A 17,887-nucleotide genomic window follows, 5' to 3' on the forward strand; every position below is an offset into this window, starting at 1 on the left:
GTCGGATTTCTCGGCGCAGATTTACGCAACCTTTCTTCTCCGTTCTTCGTTCTCTTCGCTGAGCTTCTTCGCTTTTCACTCGCAACTCCAGTTGTGCTAAACTTCCAAGAAAACGCGAAAACGACTTTTCCCCTCCCCCCGTTCCGCCGCGAGCCTGCGGTGAGCCTGCAACATCCTGCGACGAAGCGTTCCTCGTGACACACGAGGCGCAAGACAGACGCGATTTCTCGAGTTTTCTGCCCGCAGTTTTTCGGAGTCGCGAAGGCGCCGCCATCCTATTCGACGTACAGGGGATAGATGCACTCTGAGGGAGTCACGAAAGCCTCTCTTCTTTCCGCGCCTTTTCGGCTGGGGCGGCTCCTCTCTCGTCTGCTCCTCACCTTGTGCCTCTCTGCCGACGTTTATCTTCTTCGAAGGATTTGCAGGCGCATGCCTGCATGTCTTTGTATCGCCTCTATTTCTTCCGAGCTGGTGTATGGCGCATCTGGGATGGGGAGTTGTTCGTAATTCTTCTGCACCGAACCAGCCGCACAAACTCCTTCTCGGCCTCTCCTGACGAACGCGCGACTTGCGCGAGCTGTATGGACACTCGAGAGCGAAACGGCCCTTTCTATCGCTCCGCAAAATTGTGGCTTTCCTCGTTTTCTCCTCCCTCCTTGCTTCTCTCTCTTCTCTCGTGCGATGTGTGTCGCCTGTCGTCTTCTTCTCTCTTCGCTTGCAGTTGTTTTTTTTCTTGTCTGCGCCGAACCGTGGACTCTTCCTTCTTCGTCTTCACGGTCCGCTGCACGCGACAGATCTTCGCTCTTGTTTCCAGAAAACTCCCTGGCGGACAGTCCACCTTAGTGCTTTTTTAGCGGCTTGCGGTCTGGACCTTTTGTGGCATCACTGCTCTTTCTTGGACTCCACTCTTTCCCCATGAGTTTTTCTCTCTAAGTCCCTTTCTGCCTTCCCTCTCCACCCTCATCGGTCTGTGTCTCCTTCGCTGAACCTCCTCTGTATCTTGCTGTCTCAGTTCGCGTCTCTCTGTTTCTTCTCTCGCTCCTCCAAACGCTCTTCTTTCCAAGTCCCCTCTCTGTTCTTCCTCGCCCCGCTGTCTCTCGCTCGTCTCCTCACCTCCCGCGCTGCGAAGATGCAGAGGCGAACGTCGTGTACGGTTGCTGGCTTTCCACATCTGAGGCCAGACACATCGTTCATGGAAGCAGCCAGAAGATGTCCGGCGCATGCAGAGAAGCGCGGAGACCGGCCTCGCGTTTCGAGGCCCTCCCCACTGCACGTTGTTTCCGCGCGCGGAGACATCTCGCAGGTTCAGGCGCCGCCACGACCTGCAGAAGAAAGAGAAGGAATGCAGCCTCTGGGAGAGGAACAGAATGCCGCAGACGGGAGACGAAGAGGATCTGAAAGAAGCGACAGACGAGAGGAGAGCGAGAGGATGCAAGACGATCCCCGGGGCGAGAAGGATCAGGTTTCTGCGCGAATTGAAGGGGAAACACACTCAGATTTGGTGCCGAGAGAAAAGATTCTTTCGAATTTCGCGCCTTCCGGTGTCGCGTCTGTCAGTGTTTCAACTCGCGCAGCAGCAGGTCTGTCGAAAACGTCTTGTCCCAATCAATCTTCCCCTTGCTGCTCGTCTTCCACTCTCTCTGCTCCGTCGAATCCGTGTGGGGCGTCTTCTCTCCCTTCTTCTTTCTCTTCGTCGCCTTCGTCTTCTCTCTCACCCTCCAACTCTTCTTCTTCTCCCTCTTCTTCTTCGTCTCGTTCTTGTCTCACCACTCTCTCCAGTGTCAGTTATGTCAGGTATACTGGCTGTCACAGGCATCCTGGGAGGGGACCTGTGAGCTCCGCGGCTGCTTCTGTCCTCTGTTCCGTTTCTCGTCCTTTCCTCTCCTCAGTGCGTTCTCGACCCTACGTCCACGACTGCGAGGAGGCCCAGTCTCCCCACACTTCGCCTTCTCTTTCCTCGTTTTCTCTTCTTTCGACGTCTCCGAAGCAAATGTCGCTCTTCTCTCTTCGTGCCTCTCTCCTAGCGGTTCTCCTCATTCTCTTCTCTTCGTCCGCCTTCCCTCCCTCGTCCTCCTCCTCGTCTCCCGCGTCTCCGTTTCCGTCTCTGGGTGCTTTTCCAGTGGAACGACAGACGCGGTCTCTGCGCTTTTTCTCCCGCTCCCTCACTTCGTCGTTTCTGCTTTTCGCGGGGGCTGAGGAGGTCGTCCTCGGGAGAGAGTCGTCTCTGGGAGACGACAGCGACGAGGATCTCTTTGAAGAGCTCCTGGGTGTCGACGAAGAGCCGGCGTCCACGGAAGAGGGAGAAGACGAGCTCTCCGAAGTTGCGCGATCTCCAGCGAAAGAAGACGAACCGCGCCCGCGCGAACAGTTTGAAACCAACGAAACAAGATACAGAGATCCATTCGTCTTTGCCATGGACACCTTGGAGCTGGAAGGACGAAGCAAACACGTGTACGATCTGCTTTCTCAGTGCAGTTTCCGCGACGTCAGGTAACCGTTTCCGAACTCCTCCTTTTGTGACTCTTCCCTCACATGAATTGCGAGTGAAGAGGGAGCAACACTCGACCTTCACAGCTGTGAGTGTGCAGCAGGCTTAGGTGCATACATACATATATATATTTCTATATATACATACATATACATGTACATACATACATATCTACATATATATATATATATATATATATATATATGCACAAATCGTTTCCTTGCTCGCAACGCCTGCAAGCGTCACAGTTCTACATCGACTTGTGCTTGCGTCGCGCGTGCTCACATTTGCTCTTGCGCAGATGCGGAGCCGCTACGCATTTTTGTGGCTCTCCACCCAAGTGGTCTGCAGGTGTCTCGACACCCGTGTGCACATTTACGTACATATACATATATATATATGTATATATATATATATATATGTATATATATATATATATATATATATATATCTGTCTATATCTGTATACATATATATATATATATATGTATGTGTGTATATACAAAATATGAATATGTATTTATGTAGGTCGAGGTGGACATCGGTGTGGGGAGAGAGAGCAGGCTTGATTTGCGAGGAATGTCGCCGTCCTCGCTCTTTGCTGTGGAGAGTCTGCAGATTTCCTTATCATGTTTTCTAATGTTTCCAAAGAATCCGATGAATGAGAGGCTTCTCACGGCGTCGCCGACCCACCCGGTTCAGAATCCGAAGTCTTTTCTACGCGCCACACCCGTAAAAACGAGATCTCCGTGAATCTGCATGCGTCTCCACACTGAGGAACTGTCTCCGGTGCCCCGTGTCTCTGCGCCACCGCTCCTCTGCCCTTAGAGTCCGTAGGGCTTGTGTTCCTCTCTTTTCTTTTTTTGATGTTTCATGTCGCCTCTCTGTCACTGGTCTGTGCTGCGTTTTTCTTTTCGTGCGATCCTCTGTCTCCACTGTTCCTTGTCTCTCCTGTCTCTCGTCTCTTCTGTGCAGATGTCAATACGAACTTGGAGTTTTTTACTTTCTTGGGGTGCCTCCGCTCCCAGGCAGAAACTTGACGGCGACGCTTGTGTTGTGGCATGTAGCTGCGCTGGGAGGAAGCGCAGATGCACAATACGGCCTCGCTCTTCTTCACTCCAATCTCCGGGACCTCCCTCCTTTGCCTTCCTTCCCTTCTGCTTCGTCTTCTTCTTCTTCCGCGTCTTCGACCTCAGCGGAGGCGAAGCAGGAAGCCACTCAGCAGGCGGCCTCGTCGTCCATCCTTCCAGCCGTCCGCGTCAACCGAGACTGGACTCTGGGCTTGGAAGGCGACGCTTCGGGACTGGATTTCTCGGCGATCCGCTTATATTCGGAGAACTTGGTTCGGCAGCACGAGGCCGCGGAGGCGCGGCAGGCGAGTCTCTGGCGGCTGCCTCTCAGGGCGTTCGAGCGCTCTCTCAGTCTCCTGTTGACGGCATGGCAGGGACTTCTGGGGCTTGCGCCTCGCGGACTCAGCGACGCAGAACTGAAGTCCATTTTCAGTGTCTCTCTTCCTCAGGGAGAAAAATCCGACAGCAGCGCCATGCACCTTGCGCGATCCCAGCCGTCTGCGCCCTCGGCCTCGGCCGACGCTGAGAAGGATTCTGTTCGCTTCGACGAGACCGGGGAGACTGGACGACAGGCTGCGAAGAACGCAGAAGGTGAAGGCGCAGAAACGGACGAGCTTCCCGTTCGATCGCTGCCGAATTTCGCTGCAAACCCAGGCCTGCCGCTCGCGTTTCTCTACGCCGCGTCAACCAGTGGGCACCCAGGAGCCTCCATGGCCCTCGCCGCACGCATGCGCTTCTCCGCAGCGACTGTGCCTCTTCGCCAGTCACAAGCGTGTACGGGGGCGGCCAACTTCTACCTACCCTACGCCAAACGCGTCGCCATGGTCAGAAACAGATCTCTCGCGGGGACTCGCACTGGCAGTCAGACCTTGACAAATGCCTCTATCCGGACGCAGGTGTCGAGACCTGAAAATCTGCAGATGTCTTTGGAAGGCATCGTGCCTCTCCAGTTCACATACATACATACATACATATACATATACATATATACATATATATATATATATATATATATACATACGTACATAGAGACATACAGACTCAGAAATACGTATTATTATAGACATGTAGATAACCATACGTGTAAAGGAATATGTGCGTTTGGAAGGCAAATGCGTCTTCACATGTATATATATTCCTCGACGTTTCTAAATAAATGTAAATGTTGTTTGTGAATGTGTGTGGTGAAGAGGGTGTGGAGTCTGAGACCCGCTGTAGGGGGACTTTCGGTTTTCCGGGGGCACAGCGTCGACCTCAGAAATGGAGCTGCTTCGAGGATTCAGACATGTCTTGCACAGGCATTCGTTTCTATTGAAGAATTTGAGTTGTCTCTGCATGGAACAAGAAACGCTTCAGGCCGTCACAGGTCTGACGTCCCTCTGTCGTCTTTCCCCTCCACACACACCGTGGCGGCACGTGATCTCCCGCTTCCTTCCTTTTTCTGCGCCTGCTTCACCCTCGCCTCGCTCTTCTTCTGCTCATTCTTCTCTTGCGGGTGCCTCGCTGTTTTTCAGTCCTACGGGGCGGGCATTCCGCAGGCGCCGGAGCTCCTGCGCTTCCACTCGGCGCCGATGAGCGTCAACAGCCACCAGTCTGGAGCAGAAGAAGGTCTCTTTCGCCTCCTGCCTTCTTCGCTCTCTGCCGGGTCTGTTGACCGGGGAGAAGGGCAAGCAGGCGCGCGGCCGGAACGGCTTACCTCTCCTCTCGCTCGGCTGCAGCATTACTCCCCTGACCTGGAGCTGTTCTTTGAGCTTGCACACGGCAATTCTGCGATGCAACTCGCTCTGGGCAAACGTACGAGGTTACGGAGAGGAAAGGAAATACGCAGCGCCTGATCTGTCTCGCTCCGTAGAAGTCTCAACACTCTCGCGAAAGAGATGTACCTGAACGACATAGTGCCGTGTGACGAAAAACGATGGGGAGCGGCAACGCGCTTTCACTGTCTCCACTGGCCTCCCTTGGGCTAGAGGGGTGAAGTCCGAGGCTCAGAACAGGCGTTCAAATGCGTTCACTTGCGGTTCTTGCGAATGGTCTCTTGTTTTGCTCCTCCTTCCTCCGTGGAGACGCAGAGCAGTCTCTCCCATCTGGGCGTTTTTGGGTCCGTCTTCAGAGTGGCGAACATCACGGACTTCTGCATTTGTGTGCGGAGTCATCTGCGCCTAAATCCAGATCCATAGTCTTCTGGACTGAGCTGCAATCTACCTTCGTTTGCCTTGACCTGACTCGTAGGATAGGCGTGACGAGAAAAACTCTGTAACTCCGGTGTTCTGGCTTCGAAATCTGCGGCGCCGTTCCGCCCACACAGGTCCTCGTCTCGTGTCTCCGCGAAGTCGCGTCTCCGCGAAGTCGCGTTTCCGCGAAGTCGCGTCTCCCGTTTCTGAGGTGCATGACCTCTCGACGTCGGTTCGCCATGTGTTGTTCTAAGGACTTTTGTTCGGAGTCGACGGCGTCGAGCAAGATGTGGAGAGAGCGAGAGAATTTCTTTCGGAGGCGGCGAGCGCAGGCAGGTCCGAGGCCAGAGCTCTGCTGGGCTACTTGGACGCCCTGGGAGTCGGACGAGAGGCGAACGTCACGGCCGCCGCCATTTCCTTCCTCGAAGCTGCAGCAGAAGACGCCAACCCTATCGGTAAAGGCAAACGAGAAACGCGGAGGGACTTTGCAGAGGGAGAAGCAAGAAGGAAAGAGCAAGAGAGAGCAGCAGGTGTGCGCGTAAAGAGAACGAAGCGAGGCGATGGAAGACGAGAAGCGGAGGTCGGCTTCAAGAGGGTACACAGAGCAGTCGCGGTGGAAAAGAAGACATCTTCTTTTGCCTCGACAGAGCGGAAGACTGCTTGTCGGTCTGGTGTGGCTGCAGCGCTGAATGGCCTTGCATATTTGCATTTCTTTGGGAGCGACGTCGTGGACAGAAGCGAATTAACGGCGTTCCACCTGTTCAACATCAGTGCGTCGCGTGCACTCCCAGACGCAGAGGCGAATCTCGCGGCCATGCATCTCACTGGCCACGGTAGGTTCCACCCGCCCTTGAGCAAGCGCGAGAAAAAACCAGCGATGCACAGTCGTCTCCTCGAGCTCAATAAGCGGCTGCACATAGAGACATGTACATGTGTATACACACGTACATAGGCATACATGCAGATGTCTTGTTGCTGATATACATATATATATATGCATATATATGCATATATATATATATATATATATATATAGGTCTTACTATGTTCTCTGTGCCCGCCCACGCGCCAGTAGTTTTTTTTTCTGGCCAACTATACGCGTGCATTTATTTACAAATATATTTATATAAATATATAAATATATATACATATATAAATACATATATATATATTTATATATGTATATGCATATGCATGTGTACATTGATATACGTGTATAGCGATCTGTATGCGTCTCCCTGCGTGCGTCCGTGTGCCCCCAAGCCGGCCACAGACAAGTGTATGTCTCTGAATGTTTGCAAATGTCGACGCGCGCGGAGTTTTTGAGGTGCAGACAGCGACGTTTGTGGTTGCGCGAGATCGGCAGAGAGAGGGGGAGATGCGTCAGCGGTTTCCGCGACTTCTTTTCTGTTTGCTTGACCGTCAGGTCCGCCACAGTCCTTCGTGAAAGCCATGCAGGCGTACGTGCGGGAGCGGCAGGTTGTCAACGGAAAGGGAGGAAGGAGAAGAAAAAAGACAAAGAAGTGAAAGAACGAGAAGAAAGAGAGAAGAACGAGGAGAGAGAGAAGGAGGAAGATGACGGCAAGACTCACCATGGAGAGAGCTCCGAAGGCGACGAAATAGAAAAAAAGATTTCTTTCGCTTACGTCTCCACACCTGCGCATTTGCGAATCACGCAACGCCTTTTCTTTTGTTTCCACCTGCCTGTTTCGCTCTTCGTTTCCACGTCTTTTCGTTTTCGATGCCGTTGTCCCTTTTTCTTATTTTGCCGGGAGTTGGTTTTCTTCCGGCACCTTTGTCTCGTTCCTCAGTTGCGCTCTCGTCTCCGTTCTTCATCTCTCTGTTTCTGTCTCTCGAGGTCGTTTCCTCTCCTTGTCTCTCCCTCTCTACTTCTCTTTTGTGTCATCGCCTCCTGCGTCTGTGCTGCCTACCTCTTGCCTTCTCTCTTTGCTTCCTTCTCTTTGTTGCCGTCTACCTCTTTTTCAGTTCCTTGCTCTCTTCGTGCCTTGCTTCTCTCGTTTTCCACCATCTATGCGATTCGTTGTCGACTCGCTTCTTCCCTCCTCCGTTCCTGCAGTTACACCCGAGCGCTCCAGGGTGGCAGCACAGGCGCGGCCTACGCCCTCGGACTTATGCACCTCAACGGTCTTGGCGCAGTTCGAGACTGTTCAGTCGCCGCTTCGCTTCTCAAGCGCGTCTGCGAAAAAGGAGGATTCGTCACCAAGCATCTGCAGAAAGTACGCAGGGAAACTCCACGTCTTACGAAAAAACAGCGCCTCCCTCCCTCCCCAGAAACGCCTCTCTCGCCTACCCCGCAGCTTCTCAAAGGCGTGCTATATATATATATATATATATACTGATACATGTAAAAAAATGCGCATATACTTGTATTCATGTATTTTTACATATTCCTTCATCAATATCGGAACACATATTCTATGTAAATGCACAGGCGGAATTGCCTATATCCATCTAGGCAGATAGATAACTATAGGTCTACATATATATATATATATATATATTTGACTACGTGGATATATATATATATATGTATATGTATATGTATTTAAGTGCCAGCAAACGTTTAGGCATTTCTATTTGTGTGTGTATGTGTGTGATATCCATTTTTGTCAGGCTTACATGCACTACGAGCAAGGCCGCTTCGACGAGGCAGCCTTTCATCTTCTTCTTCTCGCTGAGGCAGGTCACGAAGTGAGTCGTCCCTTCTGTTTGTGCATTTTTCTCTTGAGCGTTTAGGGTGCGCGTCTTGGCCTTCCAGGTTTTCTCTCTGGTTTTCACTTATACCTCTCTTCTCTTGCTTCGTTCTCTCTTTTTGTCGCTTCATCGCGCGCGGCTCGTCTCTCCGGGCGTTTTCACCTGTCGGTCTCGGATTTCACTGGCTTTCTTTCTTCTCTCCTTTTCCTCTTTTCTCTTGTTTTCTCTCTCTCTCTCGGGTGTGTCGCCTCTCCCTTCGACCTGCTCGTTCAGCGTCGCCCACGCACCGCCTCCCCCCCCTCTGCATCTTCGCGTTTAGGTTTCGCAGACGAACTTGGCTTTCATGTTCGACAGCGGCTTGACAGACCTCTTCTTCGATGGTAGGCGCCTCGCAGATGCAGTCGAGTGGAGCTCAAAAAGGCGAAGGAGAACATTCTTGGAGTTCGCGTCGTGCGTCGCGCGTCCCCCAGAGAGTTTTTGTCTGCGACTTGGACAGCGTTTCAGTGGAAGCGTATCTTCCAGATGGCCTACACTGAAGGAGAGTGCTCTTTCGGAAGACCGTCAAAATCTGCTTTTTCTTTGTAGTCCAGCTACATGCATCCGCCGAGACAGACCAAGACCGCGCGATTCGTCTCTCTGCATTTGCTCGTCGCTGTCTCTTCACTTTGCGCCTGCGTGCGTTCTCGAGGTCTTCACGAGGGTGAGCGACTCTCGCGGAGAGACAGATGGAACTGCTCTGTAGAAAGCGTTCGAGACTTCTGCGCGGCGCGTTTCTCTTTCAGGATCGCTTGCGAGAAAGCGGCTGCATGCGCAGCGCTTCTACCAGCTGGCGGCGCACCAAGGCTCGCCGTTGGCCGAACTGCGGTTGGGTGAGGGAATTACTTAACCGGATTTCACCAAAGACGCTCCACCTTCTGAAGAACCTTAACAACGCATGTTGCCGAGCGTTTCGCGTGCTTCGACCCCCCAAAATTCCATCGTACACAGAATACATACTTTTGCATATATATAAATATATATATATATATATATACATACATACATACATACATACATGCATGTGTATCTATCTCCAGAAATACATCCGCACATATACATCCAGGCACACATCCCGTTACGTGTGAACTTGTACTTCAACCCAATCACGTATATCCACTTATATGTATGCATATATATATATATATATGTGTGTGTGTAGGTCTGGAAACAGATAAATGTGTATGTATACTTTTTTTGTACAGAACTGGCAGCAGATCTGTTGGTGTGGGTGTGGAGGTATTGGAGTGGTGGTGCCCATCAGTGCATGCGCCGCGAGCTGCGTTGCGCCCACAATTTGTCGTTCTTTCAGGGGACTACGCGTACGCGGGGTACGGCGTTAGGAAGGAAATTCGAGCGCGCCATCCGTCCCGGCCTCTCCTCGATGACGAAGGTGAGAGTTGTTTTTCTCTGCAACAGTTCACGGCGCCTCAGAACAAGAAACCAGTCCACGCGAGAAAGGGAGACGCCACACCCGAAACAATTTGTGTTTCGGATGCATAGATCTGTATCCATCTATGTATGAGGGTACTCTCCTATACATGTATATAGTTATCTTTACATCTGGTTGTACATACGTATGCATCTACATACATATGCATTCATATGTAAATTTATATGTATATATATATATTTATATATATTTATATATATTTATATGTTTATGTATATATATATATATATATGTATAAATGTGTTTCAAGAAGCAGGTAAATCTGGACTTGCATGTGGTATGGGGACGCGGCTGCGAAGACACTGAGGAAGGACAGTGAGCATCATCCAGAGGGGAGAGTGAGGTAGTAGCTTTCGGTTGAAAGTCAACCAGAAGGTGGAACAGCAGAAACCAGCTTAAGTTAAAAAGGTGGGGTCGCTTGCGGGGCCTGTATGGAAAACAATTCGAGGTTAAATGAGAAAAGGGGAGACTGGTTTAATTTTTTTCCTCGACCTTCGTTGTTGCGATGCAGGCAATGATATGAGTGAATGGATCAGCGAGACGTACGAGGCCTACACACCTGCTGTACCGAACCCGCGCCTCGCTGTCGGTCAGTCGTGATCTCCTTTCCTTTGTTTTCTCTCTCCTCGCCGGCGTTTCCTCTCTTTCCTCTCCGTCGTGCTATCTCGCCTGCTGTTTCTCCTGCTCTTTCGCTCTCCTTTGGAGGCTTTTCCTTCTCTCTTCGCTGCGTCGTCTTGTTTTGTTCAGTGGTCAGTTGTGTCGGTCGACAAACTTCTTCCAGATGTCTGCTCTGTTTCTTTCTTCCTCACGCATGCAGTTTGCCTCTCCTTTCTGCAGGTCACTACCTGCGCGTTGCCGAGATGTCCACCGACGAGGCATGGCTGGCGCCGTATGTCGCGAAGGTAAGGGAACAAATGCATGCATGCAGTCGCTAGGAGATACATGCGACTCGCTCTTCTAGAAAGGGCAGACTGGAGACGCGAGAGACACTTTCAGACTTGTCACAAACACAAAAACGAATGGCTTTTCAAGACGCGGCGGCTCCGCAGAAAGGCCGTGATTCGTCGAAACGCATTTTTGTGAAATTTTAATGATCGTTTACAGGCTTCTTCGGGTTCAGAACTCCCCAAGAAAGGCGCCTTCACTGTCGTTCTTCAGTGGATGTTTGAATTGCATTTCGGCTCTTCTTTGTACCTGCGGTTGTCTGGGGAAGTGGGGAAGTGTGCATCTCAATTCGAACACAGTTTGAATTTACTGAATTATTTTTGATTTTTTTTTTTACTTTTCCCTCAATACTTCTCTAATATTATCATCTAGAAAAATATACTTCATGCTGCGTTAGAAAGTGGCAATTTCTTCAATCAAAAATATCGTTGTGCAATGTCTTTGAACGATTCAAAACTGAACACTGACATGGAAAATAACCAGTACACGTTTGTCGCTTTGGGTGTTTTCCTACGAAAGTAAAGAGACGTCCTAGAGTATTGTTTCGTCGATTCGAGCTTCTCCCGAGACTTGACAGTCTCGCAGGAGGAACGGATTTATCTGTCACGACGTTTGGAGGAGACCTGCGTATCTGCTGGACGCTGCTGGACCTGTGTCGCTCGCTAGCATGCGGCTTCCGCTGTTTCCACTGCAGCGAGATCGGTTCTTGACATGTACATAGTTCACCAAGTGAAGCAAAGAAAAACTTGGAAACTTCTCGGTTCGAGGGGAATCACTCCGTATCTCGGTGTGGAGAAACGCCCCTTTCCTGGGGCGTTTGTACACCGCGACGTGGTGTGCCGGTTGAGTCCTTGAAGCTTCTTTTTCCAGGCGCCAAGGGCGCTCGGCTGGGAGTGTCAGTCTCAGTCTCATCAGTTCCTTGCGTTTTTGATTCGTACGTTGAGCTGCGGAGTTTGAAAAACGAGCGGTGCGTCGCCTTGCCTCCGCCTTGCCTCCGCCTTGCCTCGTTTTCACCCGTTTTCACGACAGGCGTTTCTCTCCCTCTTCAGGCTTCCTTCAACCTCGGTTTCATGAGGTTGACCGGGATTGGACTCCAGCAGGTGAGGAGAAGAAGCGTCGCCTGCTCGGCGTTCCTTTTCGCCTGTGTGAAGCGCGAGAGTTGCTTTTCTCGCCTCGCTCCGAACCGAGGGAGAGACCCTGGCGTTTGGTCTGCAGACTGAACAAGCGAACCACGAAGACTACTCGACACACACGCAAAGAGAGACGCATACACATCCTCTGTGGTCCGCCGCAACGGTGTGCGTCTCTGTCTCTCGGGGGGGATGCGAAGGTCGAGGCGCGGTCGAAACGCTCAAATTTGAACGTCTGGATGTCCAGCGTATCGGAAGAGAAGGCGCAGTGCTCTCTCTCCAGAGTACCGAGAACCGTATAATCATATGTTCTGTCCATGCCAATCTTACAAAGTCATAATGAATCCAACTAGTGAATTGCGTAGACGAAGCCTGAGCTTGTTTTCGGGCGCTCCCTCCGCAGAGTCGAACAAAGAAACAACGGTCCCCAAATGCGCATACATGTATATGGATATGTATACAAACATACTTACATGTATATATATATATATACATATATATATATACATATATATATATATATATATATATAGATATGCTGGTAGCTTTGCAGATGGCCGATGCGCATCTGTGTGGACACAACCTCTAAATATTCATGCAAATGCGCATGTGTAGACGCATATGCGAGTACAGATACGGAACTGGAGGAAGGCCTTTCCAGCTTTTCACATCCAGGTCAAAAAAAAGACTCTTTAGTAGTCGCAGACTGTGATATCTCCACTGTGACGGTTGGTATTCAACATGCATATGCATGCACATCCCTACATAAATATACATATGTCTCGTAAATGCGAGCTTTTATCAACGATCAAAGCTGTATCAACATCATACATATCCAGCATGCCTTTGTCGTTACTGTCGAAACGGAGACATCTTTTCATATGTATGCACATATATATATATATATATATATATATATGAATATTTGTGAAACTGAACAGCGATCAGTTGTGTACTGGGTGTGGATTCGGCTGAATTTCCGGTGCAGGACTTTGGTGTTGCGAAGAGTCACTTCGAAAGGTGAGGGGAAAGTGCATGCGTAAGCGCGTGACATTTTTGCAGATTTTTGCCGCCACCGTTTTCTTAAGAAACACCCTTCGCGGATGCCCAGCTTCCTCCTTTTCTATTAACGAAAATTCGTCAAACTGCGTTGTCTGTATGCGTCGCGTTGCCTGGTGGGTTTGCGACTCTTCCCCTCGCGTTTCCCTCTGTCTCCTCTGCGTTCTTGCGTGCGTTTCATGCAAGTGTTTTTCTGCATCTTCTTCCTCTGAGCTTTCGAGAGACCCACTGCGTCGGATTGGACTGGACAGTTCAGTGTTGCGTCTTCTGCTCGACCGTTCCCGCAGAGACGAAAGGGGAACGTCGCCTAGTCTGCTCACCGAAACGTTCTTCAAGCCTCGAGGAGACGCTCAGCCATGCATGTTGTCTCGACCAAGAATGACGCTTTCAAACTCGTCTGCCTCGTTGCTCTCACTCTCTTACACTGCCTTTTTCATCTCCGCTCTGCGTACATGTACATCGACTTTTCTATATACATATACACATATATATATAGATATATGTGTGTGTAAAGATGTATATACAACTACAGATTTGTCGAGAGCTAGAAAGAAAAGATTGATTTTAGGGGCAGGTGTGTGAAGGAGCGAGAGCAAGTGTCTTGCGTGGAAGTCCCCTTGGCTCGAGGAACGGCGTTATCGTGGTTGATAATTGTGTCAATTTTGTGTCTTGCTTCTCCGTATCACCGTTTTAGGAGTTTGCGCGGTCTTCGGTTTTTCTTCTTCAGGAGTCTGGAAGCTGACGCCACTGCTCCCAAGGCACCGGTCTACCTCGCTCTCGGACTCCTCATGCTTTTGCGTTTCCGACAAGAAGTGGATATGAAAAAGGTACACAGAAATCAAGGTGAAAGGTGCACAAACCGTGGCTGCAATGCCGCTGTGCTGGCTGCTGAGACAAAGCAGGGACAGATGCTTCTGCAGACATGCGAACCTCGTCTCTTCCTTCCCGACCGATTCCGTCTCGCTACGCTAACCTTTGCGACTCTCGCTGTAGTTCCAAACACACATGTACATGCATAGATATATATATATATATATATGCGCGAATATGAACATGTACACATGCAGATTCATCTATATGCATGCATATGTCTATACATAATATATATATTTAACTTCACACGCACTGGTCTGTTTACGTATGCGAAAAATATATTTCGCTGCATTTCTGTATTAAGCGGTGCTTGTGAATAGCCGAGGCTTTGTGGTTTTTCGTTTTCTGCGACGGCTCAAGTGCATGAGGAGGCAGTTCGCTTCTTCGCTCTCCAGAGGTTTTGAATTTCTCCGAGTTCTGCAGGTTGTCGAGGAGCTTTTGGAGGATCCCCGCGTTGTGCTGCTTTTGCTGATGTTCGTCATCGCGATTTGTCTCTTGGTCTTGCGCCTTCTAGCCAAAGTGAGGCAGAATGCACAGAGACGGCGAAGAAGTTCCACATGCATAGCTACATCTACATACATACATGTATATGCATGTATATATGTATATATTTATGGGTGCATGCATTTGGGCGTACGTACATGCAGATCTGTGCATAATTATATATATATATATTTATATATATATATATATTTATATATATATATATTTATATACACGTGAATAGAGAGAGGTAGACGGTCGAAACGAAGCATGGCCTCCTGGAAGAGATTTGAAGACAGTGAACGACAGAGACAGAGAGAAGGGAGAGGATAAAGAAAGGAGAGACGACATGCGAGAATAACCAAAGAGTCAGAAGCACGAGTCAGAAATACAGGAGAGAGCAAGGAGAGAGAGACGAAGTCCGAATACAGAAAAGACTTCGGATGATGGTGCATTTTTTTGCATGGCGCCTGACGGTTCTGAGTGAGAATTGTTTTTTCAGGGATGTGCATTTGTCGTTCAGCTACGCTGCGAAGTCCTTTGATTTTCGCTGTGCTTTATCGCTCTTTCCAATGCCGACAGTTTACTGCTTTTCCCTGTTGTCTCACCGTTCTTTGTTTCCTCTCGCAGAGGCTGCACCCGCCTCCCAACGACCTTTTCTTCGCCTACGACTCTCGCCACAGCCCCGCGCCTCCCCCCTCTTCAACAACATCTTCCTCATCTTCCTCATCTTCGTCGTCTTCGTCTTCATTCTCTTCTTCTCGGCCTCCAGACGACTCGGAGCTCTCATCGGCGGCAGCGAGCAGTCCAGCCGAAGCGTCTCTCCCGTCGCTCTTTGAGTCCCGGCTTCGGAGCTCGCAGTCAGACCTGCGTCAACGGAGATCCGGTCCAGACTCTAATCTGTCTTCCTCTTCGTCCTTCTCTTCTTCGGCCTCTCCTTCCTCTTCGTCCTTCTCTTCTTCGGCCTCTCCTTCCTCTTCGTCCTTCTCTTCTTCGGCCTCTCCTTCCTCTTCTTCCTTCTCTTCTTCGGCCTCTCCTTCCTCTTCTTCCTTTTCTTCTTCTGTCTCTCCCTCCCTGGCTTCTGTCCGCTCTGCGATCTCTGCTTTTCCTCTGGACGCCAAGAGCGACGAGGCTTCCGCGGCCGAGCCGCAGGGTGAGGCGCGGGTGTCTCCGCCGGTGGCCGCTGTCTCTTCGAGCACCTCCGGTTCGGCTCCGGTTTCGGATTCCACCGGATCCGCGAGCAGCGAGCGACTGCTGAGAGCGCAGCTGCTGGAGGCGGCGGCGGCGAGACGAGGCAGAAGCGCCGATTTCTCACAGGCTCAACAGGCAGACGTATCTGCGTCCGATGATTTGTGAAGAAGACGAAGAAGCCAAGGACTGCAGCAAAGAGATTCGGGTGTGAGCGCAGCTGTGATCCCGGAATTGCCTTCTCTGACGCAGTGCAAACCAGTTGGTAAACGTACCTTTCGACTCGCCTGTTCCTGACGACCGATGTTTGGTCGAGTTTGATTCTAATCCAGCGTCGGGAGCGACTCCGTTTCCAAGCTCGTCTCGGCGACTGCGGAGCTGAAAGGGCGCGCGCAGACCGGCGCGTGGAAGCGGAGATTGTTCGCTGACCGCGAGACGTCCTGCGCATCCAGCGACTTCTCCGAAAACACAGCGAACAAAGCTACCTCGGACTCACATTTCAAGAGCCTGTGAAGGTTGTTCGAAGTTCGAGCGACTGGAGACGGCGTCGGAGAGACGTTGTGTCTACTCCTACTAGCTCGAGGTCGCCTGCGACGCGCAGACGGGTGGATACGTAGAAGACAGTGAAGGCTTCAAAAAAAGCCGATGAGATGCACTGCGACCCAGAAGGGAGAGAAAACCGGGTGGACTGTGAGGCGTCAGGAGAGCTCGGAACTTCCTTGAGTTCTGTTCTGCGTCGTTTCGTCTGCACTGCTGCGGTGTACGTGGAAAAAGCAGTGACGGATCTCCATTCCGGAGACCTCAGTGCCCACCAGCGTCTGTTTCCTACAGCCTGTTTTGCCGGGAGTGACGGCCGCTGGGCGAGGAGTCTTTCGAGTTTTCGCTGTGTTCGCGCTGGGACCTTTTGAGGCGCGCCACACTTGGCCGATGTTCCTGCACTCCAACGCGCGGGGATACGATTCTTTGTCGCCTCTTTTTTCCTCGTCAAAACGCGACCAGGGGCGCTGTGCAGGCGTAGTCGTGGAATGCCGTGGAACAGAGCCAGCCAGCCTTTCGCTCCTTTTATCGGGAGAAGTCGCGCTCCTCTCCCAGAGGTCGTCTTCCTGGTCTCTTGGCAAAAGGGAGGGGACGAAGCGCTTCTGTTTATGCACCTGCGCTGGCACAACCTGCAGGCGTCAAAGGGGACGCTCGTTCAGATGGCTGAGAAGACTTGAGAAACGCGAAAAGAAGAGAGACGTGAGGAGGCTTAAAAGGCCAGTTTCGTCAACGCTTCCGCTCTCCTCGATCGATCACGTGTCTGGGGGTTCTTGGAGATCCTCCCGAGGGCGAGGAGAGACTGTTTTTGAGCGAAAAGGTTTGGAAGTTGTAGACCCTCCAGAGTGAGTGAAAACAACGAGGGTGCAGTGAAGATATTCTGGTAATGCGTCTGAGGAGACGGTCCACGAAACTCGTTTTTCTGCGTACACGCTCCAGTCAAGAGGTGACCCCAGGTCGTCCGCTGTGCGTCGTTGTTCGTCCTACTTCTCGTTTCTAGGCAAGTGCTCTGATTGCCGGCGACAGTTTTGAATCTCCAGAGGAGACGACGGGAAGCATGCAAGCGAACCAAAGTCAAAGCGGTCGCGGGTCTCCCGGAGAGAACCTCCGCGCCGACGCTGTGTGTCTTCAAAAGTCAACTTGGCTCTCGAATTTTCGTCAGACGCCGCTGCTCACGATCACATATGTATCCACCTGCCGCATGAAGAGCTTTTTGAAACCTTGAGCGCAGTAGAATCTTTCGGGAAACGAGCTGATGCCCAACGTGACTGTCGTCCTTCACCTAAGAGTGTAGCACAGGAGACTGTAGATGCATTTGCGTCCAACGCTCACGCTTCTTGTTTGCCGGCGCGGACAGCGCAGCGCAGACGGAACGCTCCAGGAACCAGAAAGCAGAACGCTTCTGTCTGCGTTCTGAAAAAACGGTGCGTCCGTCTAGCGAAGCGCACAGAAAAACCAACCGCTGACCTCTGCACAAGTTCGACGCGCTTTCAACCTCTCCAGCGTGACGCGCTGAAAGTCTCTCTCCACCCTGTGTCGGGTTCCGGAATAGCAAGAAGTCCCCTTTCAGAACTCGCGCGCGCTCCCTTGACTAGTTAACGCATTCATGTTCTGCTAGGGGGCTCGGCGGTGTTTCTTAGAGACGAAAACGCAAAGTTCCCCATGGCATCTGGCTGGCGCCCTGCAGGAGGCAAGACGCCTTCCACGGCTTTTTCGAAGTATAGACTCCCGAGGAACAGCTC

General features: G+C 51.0%; 1 protein-coding gene across 1 annotated transcript; it reads left to right on the forward strand.

Annotated features, from left to right (window-relative positions):
• Positions 1–144: 144 nt before the first annotated feature.
• Positions 145–17,345, forward strand: TGME49_254490 (Sel1 repeat-containing protein). Its single transcript, XM_018781062.1, has 18 exons — positions 145–2,490; positions 3,464–4,382; positions 5,073–5,352; positions 5,984–6,184; positions 6,413–6,562; positions 7,156–7,189; positions 7,807–7,966; positions 8,364–8,441; positions 8,764–8,824; positions 9,227–9,313; positions 9,793–9,873; positions 10,445–10,522; positions 10,771–10,835; positions 11,928–11,978; positions 12,997–13,028; positions 13,795–13,894; positions 14,364–14,459; positions 15,054–17,345. The coding sequence occupies exons 1-18, from the start codon at positions 1,130–1,132 to the stop codon at positions 15,777–15,779; spliced, it is 4,560 nt and encodes a 1,519-aa protein (XP_018638129.1). The 5' UTR covers positions 145–1,129; the 3' UTR covers positions 15,780–17,345.
• Positions 17,346–17,887: the final 542 nt, after the last annotated feature.

The sequence above is a fragment of the Toxoplasma gondii genome, chromosome III (assembly GCF_000006565.2).
Source record: "Toxoplasma gondii ME49 chromosome III, whole genome shotgun sequence".
Taxonomy (NCBI): domain Eukaryota; phylum Apicomplexa; class Conoidasida; order Eucoccidiorida; family Sarcocystidae; genus Toxoplasma; species Toxoplasma gondii.